The sequence below is a fragment of the Amaranthus tricolor genome, chromosome 11 (assembly GCF_026212465.1).
Source record: "Amaranthus tricolor cultivar Red isolate AtriRed21 chromosome 11, ASM2621246v1, whole genome shotgun sequence".
Taxonomy (NCBI): Eukaryota; Viridiplantae; Streptophyta; class Magnoliopsida; order Caryophyllales; family Amaranthaceae; genus Amaranthus; species Amaranthus tricolor.
The window spans coordinates 26,685,075-26,701,185 of record NC_080057.1 but is presented as its reverse complement, the minus strand read 5'-3'; the positions used below and the strand labels follow the sequence as shown (position 1 = coordinate 26,701,185).

The 16,111-nt window shown below is 28.7% G+C and overlaps 2 protein-coding genes across 4 annotated transcripts; both read right to left on the bottom strand.

Moving 5' to 3' along the window:
• Positions 1-3,139: 3,139 nt before the first annotated feature.
• On the bottom strand, positions 3,140-9,056 carry LOC130827826 (GDSL esterase/lipase At1g28610-like). 3 transcript variants are annotated; one of them, XM_057693685.1, is made up of 5 exons: positions 8,640-9,056; positions 6,702-6,914; positions 6,012-6,160; positions 5,025-5,298; positions 3,140-3,440 (listed from the first exon to the last, which is right to left on the bottom strand). In XM_057693685.1, the coding sequence occupies exons 1-5, from the start codon at positions 8,947-8,949 to the stop codon at positions 3,214-3,216; spliced, it is 1,173 nt and encodes a 390-aa protein (XP_057549668.1). In that variant the 5' UTR covers positions 8,950-9,056; the 3' UTR covers positions 3,140-3,213. The 3 variants fall into 3 exon arrangements, with proteins under 3 accessions (XP_057549668.1, XP_057549671.1, XP_057549670.1); XM_057693687.1 differs by having other exon boundaries at positions 3,186-3,440; positions 6,702-6,836; positions 8,640-8,955; XM_057693688.1 differs by lacking the exon at positions 6,702-6,914.
• Positions 9,057-10,824: 1,768 nt separating this feature from the next.
• Positions 10,825-14,161, bottom strand: LOC130826721 (acetylajmalan esterase-like). Its single transcript, XM_057692285.1, has 5 exons — positions 13,915-14,161; positions 13,324-13,503; positions 12,408-12,556; positions 11,535-11,808; positions 10,825-11,069 (listed from the first exon to the last, which is right to left on the bottom strand). The coding sequence occupies exons 1-5, from the start codon at positions 14,159-14,161 to the stop codon at positions 10,825-10,827; spliced, it is 1,095 nt and encodes a 364-aa protein (XP_057548268.1).
• Positions 14,162-16,111: the final 1,950 nt, after the last annotated feature.

Sequence of the window (16,111 nt, the reverse complement as noted above, 5' to 3'; positions counted from 1 at the left end):
AATTCACATTTTTTACAAACACAAATTCTCATTTAATAGTCTCACAATAAGAGGTGTTTTAAAGAGGCACTCTTTCCACGTCTCTCAGCCTCAGGAGACTTATCCTAGTATTAAAAAGCTCTTCTCAAAAATTTTTTTCACCAATTTTTAAATAAGACGGTTTAGAGCATTAGTAATGGTGACCTTTTAGAAGGTCACAAGATCTATCTAGAATAAAAATATAAATAATGGTGACCTAAAATTAGGTTGGTCATGAAAGAGGTTAATAAAATAGGTTGATTGATGACCCAATGCTTTAAACGGTCATCTTCTTTTTTTAAAAAAAATTTCGCCACGTGTCGCTTGGTCATTGGGCAGCAAAAATTGAATGGGTGGCTGCTCTGACACACGTGCAGCAGCAAGCCAAATGGCGGCATTTGATTGGGTATAAAAACATACCTGTTTTTTGCCTTTAAAGGCTATTTTCGTATTTAAATAATTTTTAAAAAAATAAAATTATACCAACGGTCATATTTTTTCGAAATCTATAAAATGAGACCCATATTGATATTTTTTGACATAATTTTATATTTACATATTTTGTTCTTGTTTTTCTACTTTTTTTTGTTAAAAAAAATACCAAATTAATCATTTCAAAAATCCTAAAAAAAATATGGATTCAAATAACCCAAATTATGGAAGAAATCCATGTAAAAAAAAAATCAAGAAAAAAATTTTCTAACAATCAAAGTGCTCAAATTCAGTATCAAAATTTTCCGTTCAATCCTCCATTTTCTCAAAATACTCCAAATTCTTCTTACTATATTCCTCAAAATATCCCAAATTCATCTTATTATGTTCCTCAAAATACCCAAAATTCTCAAACTATGTTTCACCACCATCATCAATCTCACAATGTCAACTCTAATATTGATATCTATTCAACTCCAATAAGGGGTGAAAGTTTAGACGAAAATGAGATGGAGTATGATGATGATGAAAATGAAGGAAATGATCAAGATGATCAATATGGTGAAGATGGAGGAAATTTTGTTCATCATGTTGATGCTAGTCTTTACGCCCAACCATCATTTCAAGATCTAGTTTCACAATTTGGTTCACCACCGAGCTTCACTCAATTGGTTCAACCATCTCAATAGATACCTAATAATAATGATAAAGCCCCTATACCTACAAAGAAAAGTTGGGATTTGATTGAAGATATTGCTCTCACTGATGGCATTTATCCTAAATGGGTTACCTTTATTCAGTCTATTACTGAACCGAAAATAGCAAAAGCAAGGTTATTTGCCCAACATCAAGAAGCAGCAAGAAAGGATGTGGAGCGAGTATTTGGGGTGTTGCAAGCTCGATTTGCAATAATAAGAAAGCCCTCACTTGCTTGGGATAAAGAACGACTCTCTGATATAATTACTTCTTGTATAATTATGTATAATATGATAGTGGAAGATGAAAGAGATACATATACACATTATGCTGATGGTAAAACGTTCATGGGAGATCGCCCAAAAGGTCAATCGGAAGGTACAAGTGGATTAAATGATGACTTTGAGTATTACACAGATAGAATTGTTGACATCAACCGATACTTGACAAATAAGGATGATGTTGAAGATCGACAAACACATTTATTCTTAAAAGATGACTTGGTTGAAAATATCTGGCAAAAGTTTGGAGGGAACCACAATTAATGTATCATTTAAAATTTTAGTTTTCTAATTTGTGATTTATTTTATGTATGCGCATTGTAATCTTTATTTGAAGTTAACGAATTTTTCTTAATTATTATTAATGTTTACATTTATATTTATTGAAAAATATTAGTTTTATTAAAAGAATAATTTTTTTTAATTATAAAATAGTAGATCTATTTTAATCAAATAAAAAATTATATTAACTTTGTACATGAAAATATTATTATAAAACAATAAAGATAAATGTTAGATAAATTAATGGAGAAAAATTATGGTGGGATAGAAAAAAAGTAAGAAAGAGAGGATGATGACTTTTTAAAAGAGATCATTGTTTATACATTTTTATACTGGTCATGAGTAAGGATGCTCTTATAGTGAGATCATTTTTGTTGGGCTGACCCAATATACATTTTTTGTCTTAAAATGATTACTTATAACGTTAAAGTGGTCACTTATAATTTTAATATAATTACTTTTTATGGTCTTAAAGTGATTATTTATAACCTTAAAGGAATTACTTATAATCTTAAAGTAATCAATTGAAGAAATGGACTATTATACGAACTCGTCTCATGGTGAGACGGTCTCATACAAGAGAAGCTATTTTTTTAAAAAAAATTTCAGAATAAGTTTTGAAAATTTAATTTCTTAAATAAGTATCATTATATCCGAATCTAAGGTCATGTTTTATTCGCTTTTACTAACAACGAACAAGAGAAAAAGTTATGACTTTGTCTTCTTTTTATTCACTTTTAGTAATAACAAACAAAGTCATTGTAAATTTGTTTTGTTCACTGTTACTAACACTTAACAAAAGCCTTAGACTCGAATATAATAATACTTATTTTGAAAAATTAAAATTCCTCAAAACTTGTTTTAATGAATTTTTTGGAACATTATTTATTTTATTCTATTTTTCTGAAAAGTCCAATTTCCATAATAACATATCTGACATTGGCCCATTTATAATTGTACAACGTTTAGCAGTAGTATAATTTAATCGTGGCTCAGTCTTAGGCCCATTAATAATTATACAGCATTTCAATGTTTTTTTTTATAAAATAAATTCTACGATTCGTTATTATTTGACTTTGTGATCAAATTCCACTATAATTCAACATCAAATTATTTTAAAAATTATATAAAAAAAATTAACATCGATACAAAAATTCAATTTTAAATCACCTAAAAACACATTTTTGAAATTGACCCAATAAATATTTTTTAATTTGACACTGCTAATTTTAAATTATTTCTGAAACCTCTATATTATAAAATTACACTATGAGAATCAAGTCTTGTCTTGAAGCATCTTTAGCCATGTCCTTCCCTTTAACACACACATAAATATATATATATATATATATATATATATATATATATATATATATATATATATATATATATATATATATATATATATATATATATATATATATATATATATATATATATATATATATATATATATATAATTCTTAATTTTATATTTTTCTTATATAATAATAAAATTTCTATTTTAAGGATGAAAATGTGTTCTAAGTGTAGGTAAAGAATTTTTTAATAACCATATAGCTACATTTTTGTTTCCTTCTTGAGTCATATGAATTCCATCCCAACTTATTCTCTTACTAGGATCTTCACAAATTGGGACTCCAGGGCTTCCACAACTCTTTTTTAGGTCATAATTGTAAGGATTGTTACCAATTGCACAACAAACTTTAGTTGATCCACCTCGTTCGAAACCTGAAAAAAATAATCAATTATTTAATGTGTAAATTAGTCACCTTATATAGAAAATATAATTTTTATAACTAAATCAATAATTTAAATAACTTTTGATAAACAATTAAACATTTAAGAATTTTTTGTGATTAAATTGATCATATTAAGGATATTAAGAATTTAATTAGTACATTTGGTCAAGTATTGAGAAAAGACAATTCTTTTTTCTTGTTTAGGAAAAACAAAATCAATTAACGCTATCCTATGTAAAGAATGTTAATGATCGAAGATGAGTATCTAGTTAAATGTAGTACTAAAATAAATGCATTCTGTTTTTTTAAATTTGTTATATTATGTAAATTTAAATGAAAGTTTTTTAAGCATATATAACAAAACAAATTCAAAGACAGCAATAAATAAAGTAAAATAAATAGCAAACTCACAACCAAATCATATACCGAGTAAAAGAAGAAGTGATACATGTCAAAAAAGAAATTTAAGTAAAATGAGCTCTCTGGCTTTTGAGTTGTGGTCACTCAAGTGGAAGACAATGTACTAACCAAGTAAATTAGAATATATTTGTTAAATTAGGTTGGACTTATTGTGAATGTCAGCATATTAACGGGGGGACACAAGTGCACACACTTCATAAGCCAAGGAGATATATACCATCCCAAAACCATATGGCTTGGATAAATTGAAAATAGTGTGCACGCTTTATAAGCTATTAGAGATCTTCTTCCCATTGCCATATGGTTTTGGGATGGTATATATCTCCTTGGCTTGTGAAGTGTGTGCACTTGTGTCCCCCCGTTAAGTCCAACCTAATTTAACATGGTATCAGAGCCGATGGTTCGATCAACAATTTAAAAATGGTAGGTTCAAAAAGAATGGCGTTCCTACCCTAATTGATTACTCTCACATGCGAACTTGACGGGGGTTCGCATGTGGGGGGTGTTGGGATGAGTTATCCCACATCGATAAATTGAAAATGGTGTGCACGCTTTATAAGCTATTAGAGACCTTCTTCCCATTGTCATATGGTTTTGGGATGATATATATCTCCTTGGCTTATAAAGTGTGTGCACTTGTGTCCCCCCGTTAATATGTTGGTATTCACAATAAATCCAGCCTAATTTAACAATATTTACATAAATTACTTAATTTTATTTTTTATTTAAGTGATGTCAACTAACGTTAACAATTACATATTAGAACCACCCTGCGTAAACCACTTAAAAAAATTTGTTGGATCGAAGTTAAATAGACCCACAAAGAATTAAAGCATTGCTAGACGCATAGGCGACAAACAATTAATAGAGACTTACTCAAGACAACAAAAACCTAATGACATTACAAGTTGCAACATAACTACACAAGATGTTGGGATTGATATGACAATGTTGTTAGATAATATTTATATTTAATAAAAAAATTTAACAAATAGACGTAATTTTAAATACGTAAAAATTGTCAAACTGTAGAAATTCCTAAAAATTTTTAAATATTAGTTTACGTAAACAAAAAAAGAAAATAGATTTAAAACTAATCGTTTATTTTTACCTCGCTCATAATCGACATAATTAGTGAAAAATGGTGTCTTACCTAACCGAGGAGCATGCTTAATGACCCATGTCAAGGCATAGTAATAATCTCCATAAACAATGGCAACATTAGGGTGCTCTTGTTGCAACTCTTGAATTGCTCTAATTAGTAGCTCATTGTGGTACTTTGAGAAGTCATTGTAGTCTTTTAGGCATTGTAGTTCATCATATTTTGATTTATCATTGGTTTCAAATCTAACCAAATAAAGTGGAACACAACCAATTGGGAAGTTTCCTGGTACCACAATGTTTGTAGCCCCAAGCCAAATCACTTCCTACAAAATAAGATTGTATAACAAGAAGGTGTTACATATTACTATAGCCAATAGCCATGATTGGAATATAAATGTGTTGAAGCATGCTCCAAATTTTTTTTTTATTATTCCAGTTTTTAGTCACCGCTGGTAAACTGGTAACACAAAACCTTGGGATGGGACGTTGCAAGTTAAGACGAAGTGTGAGCCGGCTCATTTCACGCGCGTGTAACAATATTTTAATTTTCTGGGCATTTATCAATTTTGATCTTAAACTGATACCTTTAAGGTCAAAATTGATACTTTTTTATATCAAAATTGAAAATTCCCAGAAAATGAAAAAAAACACCCAGATTGTTACACACGCCAATTGGGCCAACCCAAATTAACGGTCTCATTATGATACTAAGTTAGTGACTTAGTTTAAGGAAATTTAGTTATTTGCATCTCTATTTAAATTCCCTTGTAACTTTCATTAATACAAGAAAGAAAAAACTACGGTTCAATAGTTTTAGGTTTATTACTTTGTAATACTTACTTTTTTAAATTTTTTCCAACAATATGATATGGTAGGTCGAAAACAGAAAGATAATCTCTTATAAATTGACAACGTGAGTACTGTTAGAAAATAAAACTTATCATAGGGTCTCAATCATCAATTTAAACTTATGATTTAAACTTTTGGTTGAGTAAAACTCAAAGGTGATAAGTATTTTATAGAAGGTTTGATTAACCTGAACTGCATATTTAATGGTTTGGACGACGTTTGGGACAAGTTGGTAAACTTGTTCCAAGGTTTTGCCTTGAAAGAAAGCCAAGTTGTAGTCATTGCCTCCAATTTCTCCCATTAAGACCAGTGCATTTTCAAGTTTTCTTTTAATTTCTGCAATCATATGAACAATAAAATGATATTTATTAACATAACAGGTTATGATCGATAAAAGATCCTATTAATTTTAAATTGCATAACAAATTGTCAAGGAACCAATTCAACCAAAAGTTTAAGCTAATGGTTGAGATCCCAGGATATGTTATATACTCTAACACACCCCCTCATACGAGAGCCCTGGGCTTGAAGTGTGGATGCGACATAGGCCCTCCTCATATCTGGCGCTGAATATTTCACTTTAAATGAGGGGTGGTTGAGATTCGAACCCGTAACCTCTTGTTTCATTGACTTCTGATATGGTTAAGGCCCCAAGATATATTATATACTCTAACACAAATAACATAGAAAACTAAAAACCTTACTTAACCAGTAAATGTGCAATTAAGTTTTCCAATGTGTTATATATTACTTGTACAAGTGAAAAAAGTCTTATTTGTATTTTTGATTTAAGACCATTTGTATCTTGCAATTAATTGGTAGTTAAATAATGCAATATTATTATATAGTGTGGTAATCCAAAGTAGAATATACGTACCTCTTGGATTAGAGAACGTAGTATGTAATAGAGACCTAAACCATTGAAGTTGTATGCGCAAAGAGTTTTCCGTAACAGGACCAGATATGTTTTGTGCAGCCAAAACAGAGGCATCAAGAGCAGTCGCCCCGGCCACTGCAAAGTTGGCGCCCTTGGTGAAGTCACTCCCTTTTGCAAGATATGGGTTTAAGAATGGTAGGTGGAAGTACATAGCTACCATGCAATAACAAACCAATGTTAATATTTTAATTTCTCGCCATAAAGTGAAAGTAGATGTGTTTATTCGGGTTATCGGGTCGGTTTCGGACGGGTGTCATTCGATTCGGCTGTATTTCAGATCAGTTATATTTCGGATGCGTGTTGCGACGGGTCATACTCGGATCAGGTCGATTAGTCACGGTTCGGTTGAAGATCGGTTATTCGAACTATCGGGTTAGTACCAGGTCGGTGTCGGTTAAAGTTCGTGTCGAGTTTCAATCGGTCTCGGGTTGTTATCGGTTAATAATTGGTTTGGTTTTACCAGGTACAGATCGGGTTCGGGTATTTTTCAAGTAGAATTCGGCTACGAATTGCGAATTACTAATTATTGTTGATCGAATCAGTATCAGATTAAGTTGTTAGTCATTTTTTAATTGATAATAAGGTTCCTTTACTTAAAGCAAAATAGTGAAAATGCAAATCAATTAGTGATTATTATTACATTGTTACTTTTACTTATTTGACCGGAAATTAAAATTATAAAGTTCTATCAATTTTTATCTAATTCGATTAAAAGTAGTTAAATAAACATTGACCATTGATTATTAACTCTAAATATATGAAATCATGTATTTATAAAATTTATTTTATTAAAATATTTATGACTTTATTAGAATAACTAATAGATGATTGAATATGAGTCAATCATACTTCTATGTAAAAAATTGGTTCGAGTTTATAGCAGTTCGATCTAAACTTCGTTCGGGATAAGTCGGTTTTAGTCGGATCGAGTTCGGTTTTGAGCATGACTCGGGTCGGATATGACTTGGGTCGGTCATTATTAGGTTCGAGTAATCTCGGTTAACGGTTATGTGTCGGTTAGAAAAATCGATTACAGCTCGGGTTCAGTTTTCCGATTTTCGGTTGTCAACATGTTCGTATATAGCTTGGAGTCGGGTAATGTCGGTTCGATAAACCTAAAAAAGAAACACATTTTCATGTTGGTTTACTTTCGATTTCGGATCGGATTTTCGGGTCGAGTTACTTTTGAACAGCTCTGAGTGAAAGTAATAAGGATAATATATAAAGAAGGAAATTTAAGTATCAGATATCATCCTTAATAAAAATTGAGCAAAATCGTTAAAATAATAATCAAATCTGTAAAAATATTTGTTAATCACTTTAACTTAAAACATAAAATAATTTTAGTCTTTAAATTGTTGTTACCTGGTCATGTCAATATTAAATGAAACATTAAATATGCTTTTGGAGTATATAATAGGAGTAGTACTTTAGTCTTTCTAGCTCCTAACTCTACTTTTTGGAGGATTTCGATTTAAACAATCTTACACAAATTTATTCCGTTATTTTTGTTTTAGAACAAGTTTAAATATCTATTTTCAACAATTTTACTGTAATTGTCTCATTTTTTTCTAAATAAAAATTAAAGTTATTTATCAGTCATATTTGTTTAATCATAACTAAATTCTCCGCGTCAAGTTTATTTGTTTCTTAATGTTTGCATAAATATAAATAAAATATTTATTTCAACAAATTAATAAAAGAAAAGGTTAAACTATTATAAAAATTTCCCAATATGATAAAAACAAAAACAACTTTAATACTTACAACAATACCTACTATTCACACTTTATAACAACCCAATAATAGTGGTCAAACAAACAAGATATATATATATATATGGAAACAAGTAAAGGCAAAAAATGCCATAAAACATACCAAAATAATCCACCATAAGAAGCCCGTCCGAACACCGGCCCGTAGGCCGGTGGAAAAACGTTTGGCCATAAGGAAGCCTTGCAAAAGCGGGTTTCACTCTGGTTGTCTCTCGGACTAAGTTTCCGGTATCAGAAAGGGAGTCTCCGAATTGGTATATAGCTTCAATTTGCATTGTAATTCTTGATCGCCCTTTGTTTCTAAGGGAAGTTTGTACACTTTGATGAGTAGACGTAGTAATGTTTGCAAATAGTGAAGTAATGAAAGAACATAGCACTAGCAAGATAAACGAAAAGTGCCTCATTTTGTTCATTTAGTGGAAATAATAATAATTGAGTTTTGAAATAATGATGGGATTTTATAGGTGGAAAAAGAAAGTGTATGGTCTGAAAAATTGATTGTAATATGTAAACAAATCAGCTCAATTAAATATTTAAACTGATGGTTGAAGTTCTAAGATATGTTATATATTCTATCACGTATCTTTTACATAAGAGACCTTTAAGCTAAAAGTGTGGATATAACACATACCCTTTTTATACCTAAGGCTGAATATGCCAGTGTACATGAGAGGTTATTGAGTTTCAAATACGTGACCTTTAGTCACTACCACGTTAGTTTCTGATATCATGTCAAGGAATCAACTCAACCAAAAGCTTAAACTGATGATTGAGACTTAGAATATGTCATATACTCTAACATACTTTTCTATTTGTGGTCATAATTTATACTAATTTTTTTTTATGAGAATTGAGCTTTTTCACTTAGAGAGCAAATACTATTTTTTTTTAAGCTAAGTCTTGGGTTTGATTTTTCATCTAGTCCTTCTTGTTTTCCAACATATTTTTTTTAATTCTCATTTACACATTTAATTTATCTATCATCTCATTAGCTATATTTTTTTGTGCGTATAAAAAATATTTTTAATATTTTTCCTTTTCTTAATTTCCACGAGAAATTTTCATTCAATGATTATGTGAAGATAGGTGTTATATGGTGGTTTGACTTTTAGTAAAGAATGACACATGCTACTCAACTCTTTTTTGAGTAAAATTTACATTTACATAATGGGCAAGGAGTGTGCCAATGTGGTCTATGTATAGACTTCTAGTAGATTCGAATAATTTAATCATTTTGAAGGTAAGGAGAATTAATCTAGGCCACGATTCTCTAGCAACATTTTAAGTTGTTTTTATTTTAGATACTAGTTTTCCATTAAATTTTAAATTTTGAATTTATATTCGCAACAAAATTAAAATAATAATCTAGGAAAAATTATTAAGAAAAATTAATTCTTAAATGTTAGCAAAATATTCATAGGGTGATTATATTTAATTTTCTACTTTTTAGATTCAATTTGATCAAATCTAATCTAATCAATCAAATCTAAAAAAAACTACTTTCACTTAATAAAATATTTTTATTTTAAAATGAAATTTATGAATTCAATCTAACTACCAAAGGTTGATTGTAATGTACTCCTACGTTATGTCAATTGTATATGTAATTGTGGTCAATGGTATGGCACAATACATTGTGGAAATCATAACATTTATCTAATTGTCTACTATAAGTTATACATACTTTAAGGTGTTGAAAACAGTCTCGACAATCTAAAAATTAATCGATCTTGTAACTGATTTCAATTTTAATACAGCTTTAAAATAAATTTAAAACTATGTAAAAATTACTATGGGCATTAAATTAACCCAAAATACATGATTTGAAATCTAACCCAATAATATATATGATGTTATGGGGTTTGCCTGTTTGATAAGAAATTAAAATTTGGTCCTTCCCGAAGTAAATGCTTAATTGGAGCAAGTTATTTCTATTATTCACCTCCTTCCACTGAAAATTACAACTAATAATTGGCATTTTTCTACATAATATTGTGCACAAACTAGAATTTTTGGCTCAAACGAGTATAACATACTATTGTGATTTTGAAATGTATGAAACACGAATACTAAAGCAAAAATAAACTTAACAATTGTAAAGAGCCCGTAAATAATATATAATGATATATCAATAATTTGTGTTATACTAACGTATATATTAATCTATTCTTTTGACATCGCTACTAATAGTAATATTTTTCCTTACAACATATCACTATCATTATCAATTTCAAAAGGACGGAGAAAGTATTACTTATATATGTAGTATTATACTAAAATTAAAATACCTACGATAACTCATTTCTCTTAAGTCTACGAAGTTGTTTTTGAAGTAAAGGCACAAATTGTTTTACCAAAGAATCTGCAACACATTTGTATCCATGTTGAGTCATATGAACTCCATCCCAATTTACTCTTTTGCTTGGGTCCTCACATACTGTTGATCCAGGACTCCCACAACCTTTGTCACCAAAATTGTATGGATTATTACCATTACCACAACAAGCCTTTTGGAGCCCATCTTGTTCGAACCCTGTACAATATAATGTTTTTTAATATTGATAGAATATATAAAATTTAGTTCTAAAATTTCAATCAAAAATTTAAGCTGATAATTAAAGTTAATAACTTTTTTTCTTCAATTACAATGTTACATCACATGTTTCGTTCTTTGGCCAATATATATATGATGTGGTTTAGGCCCCTAGAAAATGTGATAGCAGCATATCTCTTTATTTGGTACTTCGATTTAATATTACGTAAATGAAGAACCACATCATATACCCTTGGTTTTTTGTCTAATATTTTCAATTAGTTTAATGTTGCGTAAATGAAGAATCAAAACATATAAAGCGTGGTAGATGGCTTTTTTTCCACTATTATTGGACTCTGATACCATCTCAAAATTAAAAATTAATCATAGATAAACTCAATTTTGTAAAACTAATAAAGTGCGGTTTATAAGTACTACTCCATAAATAAATGGTAACAAGATTACCTAATTGTGGGCCATTGCTAAGAACAGATATTAATGCTGAATAATAATCTGCATAGACAATGGCTACATTTGTGTGGTGTTGTTGTAATAGTTGGATAGCTTTAATTAACTCTTGATTATAAGAAGTAGCAAAGTCATTGTAGTCTCTCAAACAATGATGTTCATCATACTTTGATGTGTCATTTGTAGCGAATAGATACAGATAAATAGGCACACATCCAATTGCAAAATTTCCAGGTACCACAATATTAGTTGCCCCAACACCAATCACTTCCTGAAATATAAAAAACAAAGATATATTTTAGTTATAATGTGAGTAAATTTGTCTTTCAAATAGAAATTATTTATTTTAAATTGATGATCTTTACTAAAAAAATTATAATATGAAAAAATAATAATAGAATTGAAACATTGTATAAATTTTATATGTGATCTCATATTTATTAACATACTATTATTTAGTATAAATTCAATCATTTTAATTATGGGTTGTGGTACATGCCATGCACCATGCATAGAACCACACTTATTTAGCTTATGAAGAACTATTTGAACAAAATTTATACACCAATTTCAATTGAGTAAAAGATTATATTTTTTTAGTTTTACATCAGAATAGACTATAATAATAGCTTTTATAATTAATTAATATTTATAATATATGCTTTATTTTGATTTTTTGTTGATGTATATATAGAATTAATGTTTTTTATTACGTACATCTAATCTTTTGATAAATAAATTAAATTCTACATGTGAAGCACTAAACATCATTAAATTAATTGAATGTTAATTATATCCCTACCATTAGCCTAGGCAAAAAAAATATTATTAAAAGCAGAAATTGAATATATATGATTGAATTGAACTCACCAGAATTGCATCTTTGATTGTATTGACAACTTTAGGAATTAGGGCAGATACTTCAGAAATTGGTTTACGTTGAGAGAAAGGACCATTGAAATCATTGCCTCCAATTTCTCCCATAAGAACAAGTGATTTTTGTAGCTTTTCTTTAATTGCTGTAATCATCATGTAATACTATGCTTAAAATTAACCTTAACTTAATTAATTACCACAATATAATAATAATATACTACATGTATTATTAATATTCTGTAACTAACCCCTCCTTATAAAACAAAAAAGGTTTGTGGTTGTCACTTAAACTTAAATGACAAATTAAAATATTAATTTAAGCTTAATATAAATTAGTAATTTATAAGAATAAATTTCAATTTGTCATTTAAGTTTAAGTGACAACCACCTTAAAGGTTATTTCAACAAATATTTCATGTTTTATAAGGAGGAGTTGTTACACATTCAATGATAATATATTTACCACGAATATATACTCCCTTCGATTTAAGTCTAATGTGTGTCCCATATTGGTTTGACACAATTATAAATAAATAATAGGGACCACTCTAAATAGTACGTAACATGTGATTTTCAAGTTAAATTTGTAAAAATTAAGTATTTTTTTGAATTAAAGTGGAATTTTAAGGGTAATTGGTAAGAAAAAAATAAGTTTTATAAATAGAAATAAGACATTTGAGGTGAACTTAATAACATTTCCTTTGAATTGGAGGGAGTATCATACTTATAATGATTACAACAAATTTATCTCACAATCATAATCATATATATATATATATATATATATATATATATATATATATATAGATTATTTATAAAAAGAGAATAGCTAGTGTTGTGATTGAATTAACGATATTAATTTTATGGTTTTGCACGAAAAGTTAAGGTAATTATAGTAATAAGCAAGTACCTGTTGGAGTAGAGAAAGATGAGTTAAGGTAAGATTTAAACCACTTAAGTTGTTTAGCCAAGGAATTGCGTTGCTCGTCACCAGTAGCAGTAGCACCAACCACTGCGAAATTGATTCCGTGGCTGAAATCGCTTCCGCTGGCCAAATACGGGTTCATTTGGGGTAGATTGAAGTACGTTGCTACGTATATATACACGTATCGTTACAAGTATATAAAAGATAAAAAATAAATAATTAAGGAAAAATTGATATTAATAATCTAATTTTTTTTCTCATTTTCTGTGAATAATCTTATCTTTAAATTATTTTCTAATAATCCAACATTTGCTTTTAGTTCACTAAAATAATTCAACCTTTATTTTAGTTTGCTGACAACATACCCTATTATTATCTAATATTAGTAATTTGGTATGCTATGGGAAAATATATTACAAAGATTAAATTATTAAAAAACTAATTTAAAGATGGGATTATTCATAGCAGATGGGTGAAAATTTGTATTATTAGTGTCAATTTTTCTAATAATTAAATGACTCGTTTCACTATAATTTAAATAAACCGAAAAAAAGAGTTGAAAGTCATGAAACATACCAATAAAGTCCGAAATGATGAGCCCATCGGAAGCTCGGCCTGTTGGTGTTTTTATAGTCTCACCGTAAGGCAGTTTTGTATATGCGCACTTTACCCCACCGGGTAGGCGAACATAGTTGCCATTATCATTGAGAGAGTCGCCAAATTGATAAATAGCTTCAAATTGCGTCGATAATTTTAGGGCACCAATACCCGGAGCAAATATAAGGCATACCAACAATAGCAAGTACACTATTTGATATCTCATTGTTAATTTAATAATAATTTCTTTGATTAACAACTTTTGTTAATACTAAGTAATGATTTGACAAGGGGGGAGTATTATATAGAAGTAGTGATTGCTAAGGGAAATATTAATATAAATATATTGATTATATAATCACAAATTCTCAAATAAAATCACGATGAGATTATTTAAGGGTTCGGCTCTTATAAGACTTGTTGCCATTTAGAAAATCATATCATAAATATATGTTTCCTTTCAAAATAATATTTGATGGAATCACTTTGATCGATTTGTTTCAATTTTTGTTTTTTTGTTTTTTTTTTTTTTTTTTTTTTTTGACCGCTTTTGCTTTATCTGATACATCCTAAGATTTGATATGGTGGTGATAAGCAAATATTGTTAATTATGGTAATCAAATATTTAGACTTTCAAATTAAAATACATTGAACAATCTCGTTCAATTTCACTTACTTTTAATAATATATTTTTTATTTAAGATATATCTTTATGAATAGAGGTAATTAACGAGGAGACCCTCTAAATATATAATATTTATTGTAAATATATTATTGAATATTATATTAAGATGTATATTTATGGCGTATATAATATCTATATATCTTAAAAGATATATCATATTAATCTAAAAATATTAATGTTTGCTGATTTTTGTAGAATAGAAGTATTATTTATTTCTTTTATAATATATTTTTTGGCTGAAAAAATAATTGTGATTGCAACATGTATCATTGAGAATAAAGCATTTTAATATGTTAGTAGGTTAGTATATTCTATGGGATCAACTAATCAAGGTCTTATGTATGTGTTGTAAATATATTCTCAATCAAATTAATCTTGGAAAAATCATTATGAATTATATAACTTTTTGTTAATTTTCATATGATAATACCAACTGTTAATTAATCATGAATAATATCAACTTAAATGGCTTTTTCCTAGAATAATATTAACTAATTTACCAATTTTTTTGTCATATAATTTCCTTTAGTTTGATTTTCAATGTTAGGGATATTCTAGCTAGGGAAACACCCCCTAAATTGGTATTCAAAAAATGGTATTATTATAGAAAAATAAGTAAAAGATTGTATTATTCCTGATAATTTTTTGTTTAATCTTTATGAAACAATTAGTTTTTCAAATTGGGTTGAGTCATGTCATATTTAATTTGAATTAATAGAGTAAATCGTCTCATATAAGATAACACACACATATATGGTTAGTTTTGGTCAACAACTTATGATCTTTACCTCATAATTAAGTTTTAGTTTACATTCACAAACAACCTAATAAAAATCATGTGGCATTACAGCGAATTTGATCAAGAATAATTTTTGAGTCTTGCTTAGATACATTACATAGCATTTTGTAAAGGATAGTATTTAAGACCTTGCTTGTTGTCTGCCATGGCTTCCAATTAGTTATTTTTTGGCATAAGCAAAACTAAATTTGGATTGATATTTTGATATGGTATTGAAATCAACGTGATAGATTCGGGTTATCGCATGTTGAGTCTCATTGATACCTCAATTATCTAAGTAGATAAAATTTACTTCTAATTGAGACCAACAACAGAATAAAATATCATAGTTTGATTTTCATTGCATATACCTCACTTTAATTTATTGAGACAATAATTATTAATTAAGGCCTCGTATGTGCATCTCTCACAATTTTAGGAAAATGGCCTATTTGTTCCGACTAACCAAAAAAAAAAAGTTTGATTGTGCATGTGACACAACCCAAAGTGATACGATTAGTCAATTGTGTTGCGTCGTGCCAATAACTAATTGGCTTTACAAGACATGTCATGGCATGACATCTAGCCCGTCTTATATATAGCCAGGCACACTCAGCAAGAGTTCAATCACGACCACCCTTTTAAATCTCTATATCTTGTATAAAGTATAGTCTAACATAAAAGTTATTAAATTAACATTATAAAAATATACA